This window comes from Eleutherodactylus coqui, chromosome 8 (genome assembly GCF_035609145.1).
Source record: "Eleutherodactylus coqui strain aEleCoq1 chromosome 8, aEleCoq1.hap1, whole genome shotgun sequence".
NCBI classification, from domain to species: domain Eukaryota; kingdom Metazoa; phylum Chordata; class Amphibia; order Anura; family Eleutherodactylidae; genus Eleutherodactylus; species Eleutherodactylus coqui.
The window spans coordinates 136,753,546-136,777,398 of NC_089844.1; the positions used below are offsets into that span (position 1 = coordinate 136,753,546).

The 23,853-nt window shown below is 45.1% G+C and overlaps 1 protein-coding gene across 1 annotated transcript in view; it reads right to left on the reverse strand.

Moving 5' to 3' along the window:
- Positions 1–23,853, reverse strand: part of SBK1 (SH3 domain binding kinase 1) — a 33,101-nt gene that overhangs the window by 8,010 nt on the left and 1,238 nt on the right. The window contains exon 2 of the mRNA XM_066576507.1: positions 2,521–2,723. Within this exon, the coding sequence (XP_066432604.1) occupies positions 2,521–2,716 (196 nt within the window). The 5' untranslated portion in view covers positions 2,717–2,723. The remainder of the gene's footprint in view (positions 1–2,520; positions 2,724–23,853) is intronic.

Consider the following 23,853-nt stretch of genomic DNA (forward strand, 5'->3'; position numbering starts at 1 on the left):
GCAGTTAACCTTTAACATACCCAGTTCCATGGTAGGACCGTGGAAGGACCATCCCTCTCTCTCTGACTCTTTTGGAAGGTCTGGTCCAAATGTCTCATCTAGTGAAGTCACTTTGTAGTTTTTACAGCCACTTAACACGACACTTTGCTCTGTTACAGGAGAAAGCCCTCCAGAATGGATGCTAGTAGAGATGAGCGAACGTACTCGGTAAGGCCGATTTCGCAATCGAGCACCACGATTTTCGAGTACTTCACCACTCGGCTGAAAAGTACTCGGGGGCGCTGTGGGTGAGCGGGGGATTGCAGAGCGGAGTGGGGGGGAGAGCAAGAGAGAGAGAGCTCCCACCTGTTCCGCACTACTACCCCCCGCTCCACCACGCCACGCCCCCCGGCGACCCCCGAATCTTTTCACCCGAGTAGTGAAGTACTCGAAAATCGCAGTGCTCGATTGCGAAATCGGCCTTACCGAGTACGTTCGCTCATCTCTAGATGCTAGGCATTCCAGATTTGAACTTTGAGGATGGTGGGAACATACTGGCTGGCTTTGGCCCTCCTCTGGTCAGTGCTTGAGATAAATGCATCATAGTCAGATTTATCCATAGAATTTATTATACTCCCTCTCAATCTTTTTTTCCTGATTCTGTAGTTTGTAGCAAAATAAAACGGAAACAGATATGTAAAATAAGCACTTATTTGTGCAATTCTACACACAGTTCTTTGGTGCTACATATGTTCCAACGTGTCTTTTCTTCTTTCTGTGCTGTTTCATTGTAGCAATTATTTGTGGATGTGTATCTCTGTGTGTCTTGTTTATCAACCAACGTTTAAATAAATAAATAAAAGTTGGTGCAGATCTGGCACAGTTTAGGTTCGGTTCACACAGGGCGGATTTGCCGCTGAAATTCCGTCCAGAATTTCGCCGTGGCAAATCCACCTGCGGCCGCTAATCCCGGTGTTAGCCGGCCATATGGAAGAGATTTTTCAGAAATCTCGTCCACACAGGACGGCTAATCTGTCACGGCAAAGCCGGTGTTGCGGCACGGATTCGCTGGCCGCAGCATGTCCGTTCTTTTTTTTTTCCATTGCAGCCGCACTCTCCTCTATGGGAGCGCAGCATAAATAGACATGCTGAGGATTTAGGCCTCATGTCCATGTTGGGGACTTAAATTCTGGAATCGGCGCGGGTGACAATCCGCAATTCAAGCCGCCCATATGGAGACATGGGCGTCCGCAGCTTAGTTAAAGTATGTGGATTTGTTTAGTGGACCTTTGCAACATGCTCCATTTTGCTGCGGATCCGCACGGACGGCTTCCATTGAAGTCAATAGAAGCCATCCGATCTGCAGCCCATCGGCAATTGAATTGCGGACGCGCCGTGGATTCCGTGGGAAAGCAGGAGATTTAAAGAAAACTTTGTGGATTCGTCATGAAAAATATCTCTACCATGTGAAGGAGATTTTTTAAATCCCGCCCGCATGGCTTGTACTGTAACCGCTGCAGAATTCCACAGTGTTTCCGCCATGTGTGATAGTTGCCTCAGGGAATTGCATGTATTGCATTCTCCAGTAGGTCCCTGTGAACGGAGCCTGTATTGTTGCACCCAGATTCCCCATGGCTTCATACTATGAAGCTATAGTAACACTATGTGCTAACATATGGTGCCTCTATATAGCACTGTATTACTGAGTTGTTCTATCCTAGGACCAATGCAATATTTTGCCTATGTATGAAATTGGAAGTATACAGAAGTACAGTATGGCCCCACAGACCTTTAAGGGTTCAAATTATGTCATTGTACAATTTGCATAAAGAAGTCGTATAGTTGCTTGCATGAGGCCTTACCCACTCTGACCACTAGGTGAATAATGATGCCTATCAAATAAACAGAATGGTAATCCCTTTACTAAAACCTTTGCAACTAGCATCCTTGTATAGTTATTTTTTCATAGTCTCAGATATGATCTTAATTCTATGACCAGAGGAGTAACTTGTAGCTCCTGTCCCTTCATGTAAAATCTGTAACAGGGCACCACCTTCTATGTGCCATGTATAATACTAGTGTCTGCTTATGTATCAGAGACCTCCTCAGGTACCAGGGCTCGTGTGCAACGGTTACCTCTGCAGCCCCTATAGGTATACCACTGTTTGGGATTATTCCCCAATTTAGTAAAGCTTCAAACTTACACCTCTTCTGCAAATGGCAGAGAATGGCAACCACAGTGGGATTTAGCTTCCCCCCATCTTTTGGATTGTCACTGGGCGTACATGGTATGCAAATGGAAGATGGTACAATGCCTCCGCGGCATCACCTATTGAGAGGCAGCTTCCTTATGTCAATGTTTGACCTTCTAACACACGCTGCACTGGTCCTTTGCATACCAAATTTCCCAGGAAACATTGCATGGACTATAAGTCTACCTATGCCTACTTGGCACTCTCCCCAAGCAGAACCAGTACCCCTCCAGTTACTTGGGTAACATTCAAACTGAGCGTACGACCTTTTATATTTTCTTAGTCTTACCTGTGCTCTTATGGGACACCAGTTCCACTCTGCCATATGTCCCCTTTCCCAGCTCCCGTATCAGCTCATAGTGCTTCTGCACTTCGCTCCCAGACAGGCTGCGGATAGCTAGCGCCTGCATGTCTTCTGTGATCACAGGTACACCACAGCAGCCTAGCTTCCGGGATGGTTCTTGATCCACCGACCCAGCACTCATGCTCACACTGCAAGAAACGAAAATGCTTTGTTATAACCAGAACATACAGAAGTCAACCAACTGTAGTATAAGTACTTACTATGTAAAATTATTGCATAAAGCGGTGCTATGGGCCAAGAGAGTGGAGGAAGAAAACTAAATCAGTTACCCTGAAATCACAACCTTGGACTGCCATGTGGGGTCGTTACATTGTACTAATAACGCAGAAGAGGAGACCGCAAGGACACTTAGAGGACAGAATGAAGGACAACAGGACAACTCTTCTTCTAAATAAGCATTCTCCAACCTGTTCTACAGCTGCAATAGCTGGGCATCAACAGGTTGAAGAACACTTCTCTAAAAGATCCACCAGTTAGGGTTCACTGATCTTAAAGGGGTTGTCTAGTTGCAAAATGCTGATGGCCTAGCTTCAGGATAGACCATCAATAGTAGATTGTCCAGGGTCTGTGATATGGCATCTCTGCTTATCAGCTGTTTGCCAGGTGGGTGTTCATGCACAAAACTGATTTCTGGAGGAAGTAGACAGCTCTGTTCTCACTGCAGTGGCCAGGCTTGGTATTATATGCAAAGTTACCATTCACTTCAATGCATGCAATACCAAGCCTGGCCACTGCAGTGGGAATGGAGCTGTCTTCTTCCTGCAGAAATTAGCTCAGTGTACAAGTGCATATGCCTGGAGAACAGCTGATTGGCAGGGGTCCCAGGAGATAGACCCCCGCTGTTCTATTGATGACCTATACAAAGGATAGGCCATGAGTAGTTTACAACTCGACAATCCCTTTAACCAACTTTTCAAATAGGACCTTAGTTGGCCTTCTCATCAATCTTGGAGCCCAAGTGTACCCTACTTTATTCCTGAGGACAATGGGAGTCTACATTTAACCTCAACGTGAACCCCATATGATTGGTCTGTATCAAACTTAACCAAATTTCATTTCTCTTCTTCATTTCTTGCTTGAGTCAGGGACAGAGGTTATTGCTATATTATAGACTATAACATGACTCAAAGAGCAGTCATACCAGGCACAGGTAGAAGAAAAGAAATGATATTCAACTCGTGGGCCTTGAGTTTGACACATGATACTAGACTCTAGTCTCTTAGTCATTGTTAGGTATGTCACTTTTTGAAAAACAAGACACATTGGAGCTGTTGTTTTTGAGCAAGTTATACAAGTGCCATATTTTGGTAATATCGGCGCCATTTTGCTCCCACTTACAGATGAGTAAGATTGTGGGTCTATACTGGTTCACAGATTTGCCAACTGGCACCTTTCCATTATTTCCAATTACAGAACTGCATTTCAACCCACTAAAAACTTTGAATCTTAACCGATTTTTGTAATAAAAGACAGACCAGAAGATATAAGATTTTATGGAAATAAGTTACATTAGTAAGGCTCCTAAAAGCCCCACAAGTCGGTCGACCAATCCTAGGGATTTGATGAAGCTGGCAATAGAAGATAAATTATACACAAATATGAGGTTACCATAGAGTTGCCAGCCGGCTGGTAAATCACCGTTCCTGACTCTACAGGTCGGGGCTCGTATTAACTCTTTACTGGCCATATTAATGGTCGATAAAAAATAATCATCTGGTTAACCCCCTCCAGCAACTCTGTCATTAAGCACTATAACGCACAGACAAGCTCCGGTCATGACGCCGCTGCAGCGCTTACACGAGATCATAACTCTTTCCCCCCAGCATCTGTGCTGCATAAAGTACATGCATAAGCGCAGATGCCAAGGGGAGGAGTTTCTTCTGTGAGTGCTGCAGCGGCGTTATGACCGGAGCTTGACTGTGAGTTATATCGCTTGATAATAACGTTGCTGCCAAGCTGGACGTTTAGTGGTGAAGATGGCACCACGAGGGGGTACTATTACTGCTGAGGCCACTAAGAGGGGGAACTATTATTGCTAGGGCCACTAAACAGGGTCACTATTATCACTAGGCTCACTAATGGAAGCACTATTATGACTTGGACCACTAAAGCTGGAATGACTATTACTAGGGCCACTAATAGGGCAATATTATTTCTTGTTACACTGAGAGGAGACACTAGTACAACTGGAGCCACTGAGAGGAGACACTAATACAACTGGAGCCACTGAGAGGAGGCACTAGTACAACTGGAGCCACTGAGAGGAGACACTAGTACAACTGGAGCCACTGAGAGGAGGCACTAGTACAACTGGAGCCACTGAGAGGAGACACTAGTACAACTGGAGCCACTGAGAGGAGGCACTAGTACAACTGGAGCCACTGAAAGGAGGCACTAGTACTAATGGAGCCACTAGAATAATGAAGGTAAAAACATACGTCATGATAAGCCACATCCCAAACCATACTCCCTTTTACCTATGCCCAGTATGTTTGATGAAAAGGTGGCAAGCTTAGGTATCACTAAGCTCTAATATCCCATTATATGGATCCACCACACACAAAAATTTTACCAAAATTTCATGTAGTCCACTTGTCTTCTGTCTGTGTACTACATGCAGTATGTCTTTATAAGTGGTGGAGCTCTTCCACTTTAAAGTGTCAGCTCCTTTGGGACCAGCTCTTAGGTTACATCTTGACAGCTTCTTGACCAATTCTGTACATTCTAATTAGTTATAACTGAAAATTTGGAATTGCCAACCTATTTGCTCCTTGCCATTTAGCTGCGGATTTATGAAATGAAGCAACCTACAAAATGGCTGCTCTCCTGTGCGGAAGGCCATACATTTCCTCTTAATGAATGTGAAAAGGAAGACCTGATAATAGAATAGATTTCGAGGGAAGGCAGAAAGAGCTGAGTGTATAAACTTGGAGTCCTGTCGATATTCCCGTCTTACACTTAATATATAATGAGTCCCCCGTGCCCCATTGTTGTTGAGAAACACAGCCCATTTATCTTATCACTCATGCGTGATGTCCGTGGAACAGAAACACTGACTTATTGGTAAACCCCATGTAGTATATACAATTGAATGCAAGCAGCAGTGCATTTGGGCCTGAAGCAGCCACATACTGTACAGAAGAGGAGGCGGACGCCATTTTGTAAGCCGGACCATTGGTTGAACCTGATTTACACTCCTGAGCACACAAGTATGGCTACTGCTGATGATTATTGGGGTAGTTCTTGTAACAGGGTTCCCCTGTTACTTGTGTAACCGGGTCCGGCTGCGACACAGGTTCAGGATGGCACGGCGATGACTGATGGAGGCGGAGGCAATATATTTTATATAAAAAAATATATTTTACTGAACGAGCGTGATAATTAGTGTTTACTCTCCAAACGTTGCATAATTAACCAGGTATCACACATGTAACATATCTCCTTCTTAGAGTTCCACAACATGCGGGTGAAATGCCCCAAGGGGGCAGGGGTACATTTTTCTCCTTTCTCAGGGTGACAGGACACTTCGCTACCATATTACTATCCATCATACTTGTATTGCTCCACAACCACCAGTGTACTCCCCATTACCGAAGGTCCATGGCATGCCCACATTACGGCCTAATGCACTATAGATGCCAGTGTACTTCACTAAATCTCAGACAGTATCACTGCGGCCTCCAATGCACCAAAAATGCTAACATTATCTCACAGATACTAATATCTCTCCTTACAGCATTGCCGTCTCTCATCTGTCCATAGCGCTGCCACACCCAAAGTGCCCTGTCGCAGTACACATTGCATCATAAATCCGTACGCATTACATTGTTCACTGACTGTACCCAGCATTACTCGCTATCCCCTTACATACCCCCCTGCTTTAAAGTTGTCAGTCCTTGGCAATGTGACATAACTGCACCATCAGGGGTTCGCCGCCCTCTGCCACCACCGCTGGCGCCATCCTGCCAACTAAGCCAAATATGTAATCCGTTGTGGGTGGTGGTGCAACGCAGGTTCAGGATGGCGCGGCAATGACAGACAGGGGCTGAGGCGACATAATAATGGAAATTCAGACTTGCAACAGCTATTTCAGCATTGCTCTCTCTGTACTCCGTAGCATCTTCGTCACTTTCCTCAGGGTGACTGGTCACTTCGCTACCATCCATCATCCTAGTATTGCTCCACCATCATCCTTGTGCTCCGTATTACCGCATGTCACCTTCGCGTCCTAATGCACTGTAGGTGCCAGAGTATGTCACTAAAGTTCAGAAGCTTCGCATCATAGCAGATTCACATGCAACGTAGGTGTGAACCAAAGTCTCAAGTACATTTTTCTCATATGAATCTCACATCATCTTGCTTTGGCGTGTAGCGCTGCCATCCCTGAAGTGCCCTGTCCCTCGTCACATTACACTTTGCATCATAAATCATTCAACCTCACATCACTCACTAACTAACAGGTACAGAACTGGTCACCACATCCGCATGTCACGATTTGCCAGAATCACGGTCCCTTTTGGGGAGATACTCCCTGGGATGCATCCGTCCGTCATAGTCACTCACTGTCCTTAGTGTGCGCACACTACTGTCATTGGACCGGTCTTACATGTCTAGCAGCTTTGGGAGTCTCCCTCTCCTTGCACATGGTCTATCATTCTCAGTCCTCTTGTACTTGCATCTTCATCCCCCTGGATATCACTCTTCCGCTGTTCCCCTAGTCTGGGGACAGCACCCTCAGGTCAACCTTCAACGCCTGCAGCCACGTCACTAGCTAGATCCCTTTCATAAAGGCATGGTCTTCTGCCAATGTGCTGTTTGGCACCACCCACGATTACTACTCCCCTTTTGTCTGCTGCGCCCCCTTTTCTCCTTGTCACACAGCTAAATGTTTGTGGAAGAGAAATGAGCAGATAAACCATTCTAGCAGATGCTGTTGGTGACAAGTAGCAACCTGCGAGAACTCCCATTGGAACTACAACTAGAGAGCAACATGTTGACCCAGAGTCCCTCTGCGAGGTGCAGAGAATAGATGCCATAATGAGAGCCTGTTTACCGATGCTGATCCCTGGCATCGGAGTTCACGCAGACGCTGAAGAGGCATAGCCGAGTTCCATTATTAAAGTTGTTACAGCATTGATTTCATGTTAGCGCTTCAATATGTCATCGCGGCCCATCAGCTCACTACTACATCAACTGGTTCTGACCAACCTCTGCAATCCGGACTTTTTCAAGAGACAGACTGTACAACTGTGGTGGCCCAGAGTTAGTGGGGCCCCTTCATAATGTTAAATGTCTGTCTCGTGCCATTTGTCTTGTAAGTATCTTATATATAGTGTGCATTTGGTATGTGCATTGCATCTCTGCAGCACTGAATGGGTTAATGTCAGGGTTATGTCTGGAAAATGTTTCAATTTGTGTGTCAAGTGACCATGTTGGATATATGTATTTGCAAGGTGGATGCAAGTCTGTCTGAGAGTTAGTTAATGAGGTGGTCTTCTTGCAAAGAGTGTTCTGGAGAGTTGACTGTGAGAGAGAGAGAGAGAGACCGTTGCTTAAGAGAGAGAGACCCAGAAGCATAACTGTTGACCGGTAGAGAGTTGGAGAGAGAAGGAGAGTCGCTGGGAGCAGGATCACACAGATAACTAAGACTGTGGATTACCCCAATAAGTCCTCCCTGTCACACCACCTTCTAGGAATGTACTTTGTGCCTGACAATTGTTTATTTCACCATCAAGATTCACCGCAGAGGACGGAACGGTGGCATCATGAGTGACAAGAAGATTGCAGGTAACCTCCGTTTACACTTTCCCTGTGACCTCCCCCGGCAGTAACTTGGACGGGTCCCGAGCTACCCCCAGGGGGGGAGATTGTAGCGCCACCATGACAAGGCCACTATTTACTCCGCCATCTCTTCGGCTGTGGGCCCGCTACACGGACACTGCACAGTATGCCCTCAGGTAAGTCATTGGGTTGACCAACAACCTGATCCCAAATCCCCTGGGCTTAGCAAACCACCTATTATTATTGTGTAATACATTATACTTGGATCAGCCATGACAGTAAAACCACAGAAAGGTGAGATGAATAACATTGTTCATCTAGTGGCAATGGCACCTGTCTGCTGTGAATATATTAGGTAGTAAATGATCAGTCAGTTCTTGAAGTTGATGTATTGGAAGCAGGAAAAATGCCAACTGCAAGGTTCTCAGTGACTGTGCTGAGGGCCAAATTATGATGTTTAGATGATTGGGTCCAAGAATCTCCAAACGGCTAGTCTTTTGCAGCGTTCCCAGTATACAATGATTAATACCTACCAAAAGTGGTCCAAGGAAGGACAACCAGTTAATCGGTGACAGGGTCATGAAGCCCAAGACTTGTTGAGGCATGTAGGAAACAAAGGTTGCCCGTCTACTTCGATCCCATAGAATAACTACTGTAGCACTAACTGCTGTAGAAGTTAAAGGGATCATACTGTCAAAGACATTTATGCCTATCCACAGGATAGGCATAAATGTCTGATCGCTGGGTGTCCAATCAGCCCCTCCTTCCCCCGAATGCCCCTTTGAATTGAGCAGTGGTGCGCATGCTTGACCACCTTTCCATTCACTTCTATGGGACAGGCAGAGATTACAGAGTGCATTAATATCTGCTTCTACCATAGAAGTGAAGGGAGTGGCAATCAAGCCTTTCTCATGGGGTGCCAGTAAACCCCATCATATTTATACTATTGACATGTTTGGTTAAGTTAGGGCGCCTTCACACTGGCAAGAAAATCTGGCGATTTTCTCGAGCTGTAAGAGTGAGTGAATACACATTATTATGAAACCAATGAATTTCATCTTTCTGCGATATCGCCCTTGTTGTCAATGAAAATATAGTGAGAAAATCACATGTTATGCATGCTTGTCTGAGTGTCTGTCTCACCTTCCCTGAGGATGGTCTGGACACGCACTGGGGTGCGTGCATCGAGTAGAGTGTGGTACGGTGACTGCAGTGGTGCATACACCTGCAGATTTCTCCTTCTCCCTTGGTGGGTGCGGCCTCCAGACGTCTGATGTCTTATGTGTGTGTCAGATGGGTGATGCCTGACACTGTCCTCCCCTTGGTGTGAGGACACTTGGACTAGCTATGGTTTACTATCTGTATGCATGTGAGTTCTGGGTCGGGTTCCTGTTTTATGTGGTATTAATGACCTGGTGTGAACAGCGACATGTTTTGTATGTCTGTGCAGGTGGCCAGACATGTGCTGTATGGTGTGAATGACCTTGTGTGTTGGTGTGGACAGTGACATGTTCTCTATGTCTGTGCAGATGGCCAGACATGAGGTGTGAACTGTCATGTTCTGTGTTCAGTGTGTGTAAACAGTGTTGTGTCCTACCTGTGTTTTGTACATCTCTCCAAGTTCCTAATCAGGGATAGCCAGGTCCCAGATGAAGTCAGTGGGGCTGTCCTTATCAGGACAATCGCCCTGCTTTTAGGCAAGGGTTCCCCACTTTCCCTGATTAGTAAGGGATAGGTGTCCTTCCATGTTTACCTGGAGAGGTGTAATTGATCTATGCAACATTATGAGACTTGTTGCTGTTTTATTAGGACACCATCTTGCGTCCGTGCTGAGGTCTGGCACTTTAGTACGTCGCATGGACGTAACAGGTAGTATATTGTCTCACTGTTAATTCAAAGAACTGTCACTTTAATGGACGACAGATCGAAGTGGTACAAGACTGAGATATGCACTATTGCGCGAGTTGGAAAAGCCTATAAAAGCATTGGGATCGGAGACACTTGTGACATAAGAAGAAATTGGTGGTGTGCAGATAGCCTTCTTCAGTGGCTGCTCCAGTGTGAAGATAGTCTTTCCGGGACACTATGGTTTATTTTAGGAAACTCTGGGTTAGAAAGCCACAGAATCTCCTCCGTGTCAGCTACGCTGGTTAAGAGGTCACCAGTCCTACATTTGCATGAGAGAACAGGGGACATCAGTTTCATACTGCCAAAGTCCATCATACAGTTTGATCTGTTGATGCGTTTCCGAAAGCCGCAATATTACTTAAATTAAAGTTGAGTTGAAGCATAAGGACACAGTAATGTGGTCGCGGCCAATTACATCTCCCTTATACCAGCCTTACATTTGCAATCGCTGCTCCAGGAACTTTCTGCGGAAACACCCAATGACATAGCAATGCATAGAGGTAAGTTCCGAAGTGACAGTCCCTTCCAGCTTAAACTCTCCTGAGTCCAGTCTATCTCCGGACTTGATTTCACTTTTGGACCACTGCTCCAGTCATGGGACATTCGGGGGCGCCGTTCTCAGGATTGCTGGTGTTCAGATCCCCAGTAATAAGACATCCTCTGGCCTATGCATAGCGGATAAATATCTTTGGTAGTAAAACCCCTTTAATACCAGCCACCTTGAGAAGTCTTCTGGAGTCCATGTTTTGATGGCTCAGAACTCTTTTGGCAACACAAGGGGGACGTCCAAATATTTGGCAGGTTGTTTTGTGTGTACTATATACATACTGTATATATGTTTTTCAGTCTTTCATCATTCTTGACAGCTCATTTATTCCCAGGATCCGTCCCGGTTGCACGTATTTATCATTGTGGCACATGTTTCTCCATGATAATCGCTGCTTTTCTCTTCTCTGAATGATTGATAACATAGTATGTCAGAGAGGGAATCATTTCTGCAGTATCCATACGTGTTTGTAAGGCCACTAATACACTCACAAAGGATTAACATGCGAGAAACAGCAATATCAGTAATTTGGTGTAAAGAAGCAAGCGTCAAACCAAAAATTCATATTTCTTATATAAACTATTTTCCAGGGTGCTAGGATGGCACTGTGCCACTTCCTCTCCTGCCAGCTTTAATTGACTTTCACCTGATACCACATGGCAGGTTCACTATAGTCAACAGTCAATGTGCAACCTGGCGTCACTGCCTATTTGTTCTAGCGATCAACAAGTAGCACAAAAGTCAGACGTCTGCTTAAGGCCTCATGCACACCGACGGATTTGAATTGCGGAATCCGCAATAAGCACCCGGACGGGAGATCCGCTGTTCAAGTTGCCCATAGGAAAGCATGGAGCGTCCTCGGCTCCACGCACACATGCGAATTTGATTTGTCCACGGGCGGAAACCTGCAGCAGGATCCGACTCTGCTGGCAGCAGCGTCCGCACATACCTCGCGTCTTCTTGCTTTTTCTGTACTGCGGATGGTCCGCACGGCTCGCCATCGGACATGCACAGTACGGATTTTTTATTTAAATCTCCAGCTTTTCCCGTGGAATCCACGGCCCATCCGCAATGTTAATTACGAACAGGCCGCGGGTTGGACGGCTTCCATTGACTTCAATGGAAGCTGTCCGTGCGGGAACCGCAGTAAATTGGAGCATGCTGTGATTTTTCATTCGCAAGCGGAAACCACAATTGGAAGAATCAATTTTCCGTAAGGTGCTATGGAGGGTTATTGCTGCGGAATCTGAAGCGGAACGCCCGCTCTGGATTCCGCAGCAAAAATCCGTCTGTGGACATTGGGCCTAGGGCCACTACCAGATGAGTGTATTTTAGCTCCATATTTAGTGCATATTTTGAGGACCATAATATGGAGCTAATGTAAATCCACGTATGTACTCTCATGGCCATATTTTTCACGGCCATTCTTTTAAAACACGGCATAGCCCATTTTTGCATTTTTGCCTGCGTATTGGTATTCTTTTCTATTGAGAAAACACAGATCAGCACTTGTACAGTAGAAAAGAAAACCAAATACTGATGACCTACGGTTGTAATGTCCTCAGTTACACGTGCGTAATAGAGATCCGTATTAGGGTGACTACCCACTACAGTTCTTTTTCACTGTGAAATTCGCAGCGTTTTTTTTCTCCAGGGGTCTATGAGACTTGTTAATGTTAAAATCGCATTGCGCAAAATCACGATTTTGCGCTAAATTGCGATTTTGCACGATGTTTTTAACATTAGAAAGCCCCATGGACACCTGGGGAAAAAAACGCAGCAAATTCGCAAACGCTAGTGGGTAGTCATCCTTAAGGATATGTTAAAATACTCTCATCTGAAACTGGCCTAAAGGCTTCAATAGATGAGCGTGAAATGCCACGATTATACGTGTAGAATATTGCTGCATACGTAACGTGGAGAGAAAAAACCATTGATTTCAATGAGGTTCATTCTCACTCTCTTTTTTCTTTAGCGCGTTGTTTTTCGCGGCAGCAAAAACTAGGACCTGACCTATATTACTGCGTTTTGCGCACCATAAACCTCCATAGAAGTCTATAGGAGGTGCGCAAACATGCACATCTGCCTGCGCTTCGTTAGGCAAATTAGCCTTTTAAAATCAGGGCGGGGTGATTACCCTGCCTGTGTGAACAAGCGGTGCCTGCGTAAATATGCTCCATATATAACACTAGTGAAGAGAGAGAAAGAGTATTCAAAAAGATCAAGAAAAGCTTGCACAGTGGGCAGCGACTAACAGAATGGTATTTAACAAGCAGAAATGCAAAGTCCTACAAATGGGCAAGAAAAATGAAAAAAGCACATACAGAATGGGAGGAATTGGGCTGAGCAGCAGCACATGTGAAAAAGACTTGGGTATCCTAATAGATCATAGACTGAACATGAGTCAACAATGTGATGCAGCAGCCAAAAAGGCAAACACAATTCTGGGATGTATTAAGAGAAGCATAGAGTCTAGATCATGTGAGGTCATTATCATCCTCTACTCTTCCTTAGTCAGACCTCATCTGGAATACGGTGTCCAGTTCTGGGCACCCCACTTTAAAGAAGACATAGACAAACTGGAGCAAGTTCAGAGAAGAGTTACCAAGATTGTGAACGGTCTCCAAATCATGTCCTGTGAGTAACGGTTAAAGAATCTGGGAATGTTTAGCTTGCAAAAAAGAAGGCTGAGGGGAGACTTAATAGCTGTCTGCAAATGTCTGAAGGACTGTCACAGTGCAGAGGGATCAGCCCTACTCTCATCTGCACAAGGAAAAGACTAGAAGCAATGGGATGAAACTGAAAGGGAGGAGACACAGATTAGATATTAGAAAAAACTTTCTTACAGTGAGGGTGATCAATGAGTGGAACAGGTTACCATGGGAGGTGGTGGGTTCTCCTTCAATGGAAGTGTTCAAACAAAAGCTGGACAAATATCTGTCTGGGATGATTTAGTGATTCTGCACTGAGCAGGGGGTTGGACCCGATGACCCTGGAGGTCCCTTCCAACTCTACCATTCTTTGATTCTAGGCACAAGTGATAAATACACTTGTTTACTGCGTAAAATAAATTGCGCAGGAGCGAGCATATTACATTACACGCTCATCTGTCGAAGCCCTAGGACATAATTCTTTGTAATGTGAAATTCAGTCAGTGGTCAGGACAGCATGAATCTACTGAAAAATTCCCTTTAAGTCTCAAGGCTTAGGTTGATGACATCATTGCATCCAAACAATGACATCACTTTAATGAGGCTGAATAACATTTGAAGGTCAACACAGACCAGATAAGGTCATCTGTAATATTAATATAACATTCAGGTAGTGCAGTAGCGATTCTCCTACTATGCGCAAATGCCATTATCCTCTCCTCTGCCCTCCATACTTAGCCGTTCTTCAGCTCCGCTGATGAGCAGTACATCTGACAGCACACCACTATTTCATGCTATGAGATAGATTCATCAAATGTACAAGCTGACAAGGCTCAGTATAGCTTGGAGACTGTCAAGTGTACAGGAAGGGGGACAAACCCAGAGCTGGACCATGACTGGAGATGTCATAAATATGTTAGTGTGTGTCGACAGTACATTTAATGAAAAACTTACCCCATTTTAGCATTACTGGTTTTATATACAATATGGCCAAAAGTAATTGGACACCTGAGTAAGAATCAAAAGTAGTATTTATTTCTATATGTTAATACTTAGTGGGGCTCCTTTGGCGCTAATGATATTGGATATTCTCCGTGGAATGCCTTCTACTAACATCTGATACGCTTCAGCTGGTATTTCCCTCCAGTCATCCCACAAATGTCTGGTGAGGTCTCTCATAGAATATGCTTCTGCCCATCTACAGTTGATCAATTGCAGAATGTTCTATGGAGTGATTAATCACACTACTCCATCTTCACATCAGATAGACGTACCTGGGTGGGGAGGATGCTAGGGAACACCTTCTGCCTGAGTGTGTTGTACCAACAGATAAGCATGGAGGGATGTTTTACGTGGCATGGCCTTGGTCCGTTGGTTGTAGTGACAAAAACCATGAACACGGAGGTGAAGCCTGACCTTCTAGTTTGAGGATTTGGATGTTCTACAATTGGGCTGGCCTGAACCCTACTAGGCATCTTTGGGATGAACTGGAACATCGGTACAGGAAATATGGACAGTTCCATCTTCTTTGAGAGCACTTGCCGGACATTTGCAGGATGAATGGAGGGAAATGCCAAATGAAGTGTTTCAGACGTTAGCAGGTGAGTAGTCAATGTTATTAGGGCCAAAGGAGGTCACACTAAGTATCAACATATGGAACTAAATACTACTTTTGATTTTTGCTCAGGTGTCTATTTACTTTTGGTAGGTTAGTGTATAGTGGTGCTTAAAGGGGTTTTCCATTAATTGACTTTTATGGCTAGTCTAATCAATGGGTTCCAACCACTCTCTTGGTTGTCTCCTTATCATCCACAGAGTATAATGAAGAGTGACTGTACATGTGTAGTCACTTCTCTGCAGCTGAGACCAACCACGCTATATAGTCAGACCCCTAACCAACCTGACTTTTATGGCATGATCAGTGGATATAACATAAATGGTAATTGTTGAAAAATCGCTGTCTTCTATTTCACTTTTACCCCTATGACCCTGGTTAACCCCAGCGAAGTTTGTAAAATAATCAGAGGAATTTAACAATCTCCACCCTTCACCAGATTTATGGTGTAAAAAAGTCACAAATTTTTGCACAACACCCTTCTGCACATAAAAGTGCAACTTTTGGACCTTTATGTATTCTGATACCCACTTTTCTAAAAGTGGGCAGGGCTTAGCCAAAAAGGGGTGTGGCTAGTCAGGCCTGTCAGATTCAGTCTGGCGCAAATACTGTACTGGTCAAATGTGTGCCAAGCTTATTAAGAGATGCGTGCCTCTTAATAAATCTTCAATTCCCTACCATTGTTATAAAGACTTGTATAAAGGGTATGACATTGATTTGCAGGAATGCTGCCATCCAGTAGGTGGCGCTGCAGAGGTATTGTTCCATTTTCCTTATTAGCATATTTCCCAGAGGAGCATGAATGGCCTTATAAGTCTCCACACACCTTCTAGGTTCTCTCCTTAAGAAGAGATGATACCCTTCCCAACCCACATAACAGGCCTCTCACTAGCCAAGTCACAAACCTACCGCACACTGATGAGGGGCAAAAACCCCGAAACAGCTGTCTGTGTATGGTTTTCTGATTTTCAATTTCCAATCATTGTTATGAAGACCTGTACAAAGGCTTGGACATTGATTTGCAGAAGTGCTGCCTTCCAAAAGGTGGCACTGCAGAGGTATTGTTCTATCTTCCTTATTTTAATAAACTTAGCACCCTTCACTATGGGGCACTCTTTAGACTGGGGTATAAAACGCTGGTATAGGTAAATTTCCCCAAAAAATTTTTATGAGTTAATTTTATTCAAAAAAATCTGTTAAATGGGTCCTCTGACACTTCAATACGGATCGTAGGGATCCAAACTCAATCAGCACAATGAGCAGCTGCGGCTACTTCATACATGCGCACAGCGGCTCATCAGCATGTACCTGGTACTGCAGTTCACTGATGTAACATTGATGCCTAAGAGCTCCTTCATACGCTGTTAAATCACGTGAATGAAGAAATGACACAATCTAGTCCCAAGCTTAATTTGCGCTTTCTTGTCCATTCACACGGCCGGGTGCGATGTATTAGTGAAAAAATACACCGCAGCCTGGAAATCCATCGCTCGGCATAAACCCTCGTAATGACTTCAAATGCCTAAATAGAGGCACCTGTAAGCTTTTCCCTGCGTTGGACGCTGCTAAACTCCCTCCCCCTCCCTATTTTTCCAGCTTCCATAGGAGTCTATGGGAGACGCAGCCGTATATTGGTCAAAAGATAGAACCAGAACTATCTTTTCCGGCTGCGCGTAAGAAAAGTGCCCACTAGAGATGAGCGAACGTACTCGTTACGAATACTTGCGCACCCGAGTACCGCCATTTTCAAGTACTTCAGTACTCGCGCGCAAAGATTCGGGGGGCGGCGTGCCGGCACAGGGGGTAGCAGTGGGGAGTGGGGGGGGAGAGGGAGAGAGAGAGGGCTCCCCCCTGTTCCCCGCTGCTACCCCCCGCACCGCCACTCCTCTCCCCGCCCCCCGGCGCCCCCCGAATCTTTGCGCGCGAGTACTGAAGTACTCGAAAATGGTGGTACTCGGGTGCGTAAGTACTCGAAACGAGTACGTTCGCTCATCTCTAGTGCCCACCGATTTCGGTCACATATGTGCTATTTTTCCACACTGGGTGATTGTTTGCGCCGCAACATCGCCCACGTGAACGATTGTATTGGTATCCAATGCCTCAGATGGTCGCGTTTTTCAGCAGGGTATGAAAACGCGGCTACATAGCTCGTGTGAATAAAGCCTTATCCTGAGGGCTCTTTCACACTGGTGCTGCGATTTTCGGGTGCCCAAATCGCGGCTGAAAATTGTGTAAATGAGAGGCAGCTGCGAACAAGTAGTGGCTGCATCTCCCATTTTTTTGCCCATTCAGACGGCCGGGTGCGGCGCATATAAATCGCAACCCGGAATACCGTTGGCCGGGAGGAGAGAGTTAAGCTCTGCTAAACTTCTTCCCCCTTCCCTATCCTGACAGCTCTCATAGACTCCCATAGGAGTCTATGGGAACAACCGGGGAATTCCGGTAAAAGATAGGACAAGACCTATCTTTTCCGGCTGGTGTAAAAGCGGCTGGCTAGAATGCGCACCAGAAAATCGCCCATCTGAACTAATGCATTGGAATCCAGTGCTTCAGGTGGTCACGACTTTGCAATTGCATTTAGGTCAATGGCGTACACATGGCCCTGGGTATTCAACATGGTACATAACTGAGTAGGGAGCCCAGAATTTGGGAGGTCAGAATTTGGCACAAGCAGCATGAATTGATGACCCCTTCCTGCTATCTGATCAGAACCTGCCAGAATCTCCATCTAATCTGCAGCAACTACTAGATGCTTCCTGTCCACAGGGGCCGATATTCCTGCAGAGCAACCCCAACGCCTTGTGTAATCTATACCTTACTGCGGTTCTGAAGACCAAAGGAGGTCCAACGCTCTACTAGGTGCGGGTTTCTAATAAAGTGGCCATTCGCTATATCATTTGACATCGTTTTACATTGAATAGCCTGCAGGGTTGTTGTATTAAGTATAAAACGGCGACACAGGCACCATATATGACCCCGGCCTAATGAGACCTCTACATAATGTGCCATCCACCTGCCAGTAGGATGCATTAAAGAGCTCCAACACATAAATGACATGAAGCATCGCTCTAACCTTTCCGACTCCCAATCTCGGTCACTGTGTCACCGTGTGCCGACAGGAACAATGCAATCTGCCTAATGAGCGTCCTGTAGATGATCAGGGTACAGAGCGTCCTTTACATGGCGGCGTGCAGGGAGTTAATGCACAACTGGAACCCTGTGTCTCTTTGATATATAGGATTCGAGTACAGAGCGTCCTCTCGTCACATCTCGCCCTGCGGAGGGAGAGCGCTGGGAAAAATGAAGCATATTGAATTCCTTCCTCGGCCTCATTGTCTGCAAAGTGTCAGGTTCCTGAACGCCTCATACCTGAGCAGATATTTTATAGATTACCTAACGGTAGCGTTAACCCTACAAGTGCAGCACCAAGCTAATGCTTGCACACAGCGAGCGAGAGAACAGCATTTACGGGGGAGTCACGTATATGGGTGTAGTAAACAATGGCCATATATAGGCTGTACGGTTGGGTCTGATTATAACTAGTAGTGCCATGGATGGTGACAAACAGCTCATTAGTATAATTGTATCACTGTAATAAAATAAAGGGTTTTTAAAGGGGTGCATTGATTTATAGGCTTGTCTACGCAATCACACAAATGTCTAATGCCACTGTGCACAAGAGTAGTGCCAACTATGACGGCCATCATTTACAAACTGACCACCGATCTAGATGGGAGCAGGAGTTCTCAAGGCATGCAGAATAATTCTAATCAACCACCACTAGAGGGAGCTCACCACGCAGGAGTATATACGTCTACGATTGACTTTAATGATAAATCTGTATGCAGTGAGCTCCATCTAGTGGTGACAGAATTTTTCACAATTGCTCTGATAGGGGTTTCTTGGTACTAACAGATTTCCCCTAATGGTACTTCACATGTAGCAGATTTTGCACTGAGGTTTTGGTTCCGATCCGCACCAAAATCCTCTTCATAATCCACATCATTTGGTGTGGATTTTGTCATGGATTCACAGCAGATTTCACCCTTTCGATTGAAGGTTGAATATTTTGACACAGAATTTGACATAGCTTTTCCACTGCAGAAAATCTGTGCCAGTTCTTGTACAAAGGAACGTACCTTAAGGCAGCTTCACACACAGCGGCAGTGCTACGGAATCTCAGCATCAGATTTTCCTGCGGAGATTCCACAGCATTTACAGTATACGGGCGTATGGAGGAGATTTAGAAAATCTGCACATGGAAAGGAAAATTTCCACACTGAATCTGCATTATTTTTGAAAAACGTTGCAGATTCGAAGTGCTCAGCAAGTCTACTTATGCTGCAGATTACAACTCTTGAAATACAAGGGTTACAATTCACAGCAGATCTGTAACAAAAGCCACAGCCAAATCAGTACCATTTAAGTGTGAACCATTTAAGAACTCCACTTTTTCTGGATCAACACAGCATAAGATGCAATCACATCATAAAGGTGGTCCTCCGATTTTTGGACATAAATCTGTCCCAGGACCGGAAGGGAAGGGTGTTGGGACTCGAACCTGGGACCTCCAGGCAACACCTCTCCCCAGTGAGCTATCAGACTGTTGAACAGCTCCCCTGCTGAACCAGTTCCCATTCCTTGCTCCTGCTAACCCAGTTCCTGTTTGGCTCCACCCCATGATTGCGCACCCTATATTACCTAGGCTGGCACCTCCCATTCTTGGGATATTATTGTACTCCCAGCCTGTAGTAAAGCTCTTCCCACCTGATGCGCTCCTCCATACTGCTACCTGCTATACCTACCTGTGTACCAACCTCTGACTTCCCTGACTATGCTACCTGCTTGCTCCTCTGTACTGTAAACTTATACCTACTTGTTTACCAACCTCTGGCTTCCCTAACCGATCGGCACCGGTTGCAACAAAGGACTCCAAACCTGAACCGGATCGTTATACAGGGAGGTATATTGCCTGAAGTTGTTCCTCTCTGCCGGGTTCAAGACCTGTTTTTGTCTGTCTAAGAAGGTTGCAGCAATTTTCTAACTACCTACTATACACTGCACTGCTTTTTGATTGGCCAGTACTAATCATATCAGCAGCTCTGGCCAATCATAGAGAAGATATAGTGCATCGGTAGTCTAACACTACCAATGCACTGTGAGGATTAGATAGTCCAAAGATTGTGTCTGACAGGTTTAAAACATGATCAGAGGGACGGCAAAGAAGAATAACTATATACATTATGCCTCCCACCCCTTTGGGTCCCAGGACAGAATTTTGTCTCAAAACAGGACAGTTCCTTTAAATGATTGCTTGCACTTACAATACTGATACTCTGATATGGCATATATACAAGACAAGCCTATATGCCATACACAGTTCTACTTATTCTGGATCAACAGATTCCAACCTGGGTTTGACCATTTAAGCACATAATTAAATGATTGCTTGAACCAACAGTCATGCAACCTTGATATGTCATACAGAGAAGATCTACCTATATGCCATACACAATATTACTTATTCTGGATCAACAGATCTTGACCTGGACTTTACAATGTAATCACATCATTAAATGATTGCCTGAACTGACAGCTATGCAACCTTGATATGTCATACAGACACGAGCTGCCTATATGCCATACACAATCCTACTTCTTCTGGATCAAAGGTAGCAATGACCTCCACGGGCCTATACAAAGAAATAAAATCTAATGTACTAAACGATTTCTTGGAAATATAGGACAATGATTGATGACGGCATAGTCGCACACAATCAATATCATTCACCGGTTGCCGTCGTCTACATAGATCATATCAGGTAGCCTCAGCACAAACAGACCAGACGACTACATAACACAAGAAGCTGAGGCAGAGGCTAATTCTAGTCTATGATAACATCATCCTGCATCATACTGAACGTGGACAGAAAGACAATATTTAGGACTATAAACCAATGAGCAACCACCCCAATGTGAAGAAACTGCGGGTTATCTGTACCCAGGTATTCCATGGAAATACACTATATGCCCGCCATGCAGTGGGCAGAGCCACAACTACATTCATTCACATTATCTGGAGCGTATCAGCAGGTACTTACTCAGGGAGATCTCCGTGCACAAGCGCCAGCCATGAGATCTATGAAAAGTCTATGCCCCCCTCCCTAATCCTAGAGCCGCACCTCAGTGCACACCTGGCTGAAGACAGCCCCCAGAGCCATAGCACACCTGTACAGACACCGCTCCGAACAGACAGCATCCCCAGGGGTGGATTATAGGGACACCTGAGCCGGCAAAGGGTAACATTACATCTGCAAGCTCCTTTATTGTCTATACCAGTCCTGCCCGAGCCATACGATAAACTGAATATCACCCATCTGCTGAAAGGAGTATTCACACGACTGATTTTCACGTCTGTGTGCTGCCACTGTTTGCAACGGGCTGCACATGGACAGCGCACTGACCACTAGGGTGTGTTCAGACGGCGGAATCCAACGCAGATTTTAACATGCGGTTTCCGCCTCCAAAGGCGGATTCACGCCAGAGTATGCGCAATTGCGCGTGACTCAGCGCAATGTATTTGCAGTATGGAGGAGGCTTTTTTGCGTATTTTAATGTACTTATTGCGCATGCAATGTTTTTTTTTAGCACGGGACACTACCAGGCCCTGATTCAAAAAGATACGCAAAGATCCGTGTTGGAAATGCCATGTGGATTTCGTACATCGAGGGCCATGATTTTGCGACGTGATGAAACAAAGCCATTGATTGCATTGGTTTCGTTTTGACTAGCATGATTCTCGCGCAATATTACTACGTGCGAGAAAAGATAGGGCAGGACTTATCTTTCTGCTTTTTTCTTTTAACCGCGCGCAATAGCGCAAAATTTAAACAATAAAAAAAAAGAATTTTGACTTGTTCATGCGCAAATACGCTGCGTAGCGGTGAGATCCAGATTTTTAATATGCTCTTTGAGGTGGGTCCAATTCCGCTGTGTGAACATACCCTTACAGTCAATGCCCTATGCAGACCTGCGTTATTTTGATGTGGACTGATGATCGGCGTAAGAAAATCGCAGAATGTCCTATTCTGGTCTGATTTCTCAGACGACAGTCACCCATTCACGCCAATGGATGTACGAAAAAAATGGCGCACTTGCATGACAGCCCTGCGCGCTGTTTTTCAAGGGTCATTGTTAAGCAATGCTAGAGAAAAACTGGGTCTTCTTCCATTTTTTTGTGTGTGAGACAAAAAACGGATGACACATGGAAGTGAAAAAACGCACACTTGTAATGCATACGGATGCAAAACGGACATACCGATGTAGTATGTGTCAAACTAATGCTTGGCATGCTGCATCTGATTATTTAACACGTCGAACGATAGTTCGGCATGTTACGCAATTTCTGTAGCCACTGTCATATACTTACTATCGAATTACGCAATTTGCATGGATGCGCTACACTAACAACATAGCACTCCGTGAAATTCAATTTTAGAAGTGCTGGACCCGTACTTATGGATTCACATCAGTTCACTTCTCCGGGACCAAATATGTAGACGATCATCTGATTGAGTCCTTGGGCCGGCGTCACACAAGCGTATGTGTATTTACGCGCATGAGCGTAGCATTTTTGTAGAATGAACGCTGCTTTTTTGCGCGCACATCAGCGTATTTTACTGTACTTTTTGCGCAAGACACAGAAACGCACCGAGTGAAATGGCTAATTTATTTCAGATGTGTTCTTTTTTTTAGCGCAATTGCGCATGGTTTCACGGATTTTCCTTGCATATTGCGCACCTCCCATTGGCCTCTAAGGCAGCATAAATTCACAAAAAAATAGAGCACGTTCAAATTTTTTTTTTTTTCGCACACGACCGAAATGTGTGCTCAAAATACGAAAATGTGAGCAAACCCATTGAAATCAATGGGTTCTATTCTCTGCGAAACGAGCCGCAAAGATGGAACACGTATCTATATTTATTACTACATGACCCTCGGTGTAACGCCAACATATGAATTTTATTTTTAGACCCTCCTCGCCATTATAACTGCCAATTGCGCTAATTATTTCCATTACGCGTCTATCCGCAAACTTTGGACTACATGGCTTTGTAGTGTGACTTCATATTGCTCGGCGTTTGACTAGTCGTGCCTTTTGTTAACGTCTTCCATAGCCTTACAGTATACATCCTCCTGCCCATTGTCTTTGTTTTCTTGGAGACAAAGAAATATGTGTTGCTTTGTGAGACATTTTTCAAGATGGCTGACAGGCAGAGTTTTATGTGTATCCCTGACAACGTCCACGTTCAGCTATATCCCTGTAGGATGAATGGAGGGAACATGTAGTAATACTGGTAGTCGCATGGTGTACATAAGCGTGTGGATGTTACCGTAAGGTCCGGTAATGGCCATTATCGGTCAGCGATAAGCGTGAATGTGTCCAAAGTCTGACTAATAGCCCGTAGTTACTACTATTAGTAAGGGCCCTCGCCATTGATTTCCACAGCCTCAATGCACAATGCTGCAGAGCTGCGCTCGCTCCATGCACACAGCGCGGTCGCTAGGTGTCATTCCGTACAAACAGGCCAGACACCCTGGAGGAGTGACATGGCAGACCGGCCTCGCCATATCTGAGGTACTTCTGTATCCTGTCAGGCGTGTTAGAGGCGAGGATGATGAAGGGCTTAATTAACCCTTTCTTCGGTGGCTGTATATATACAGAAAACGACAAGTTTTCAGATTGGTATTTAGAG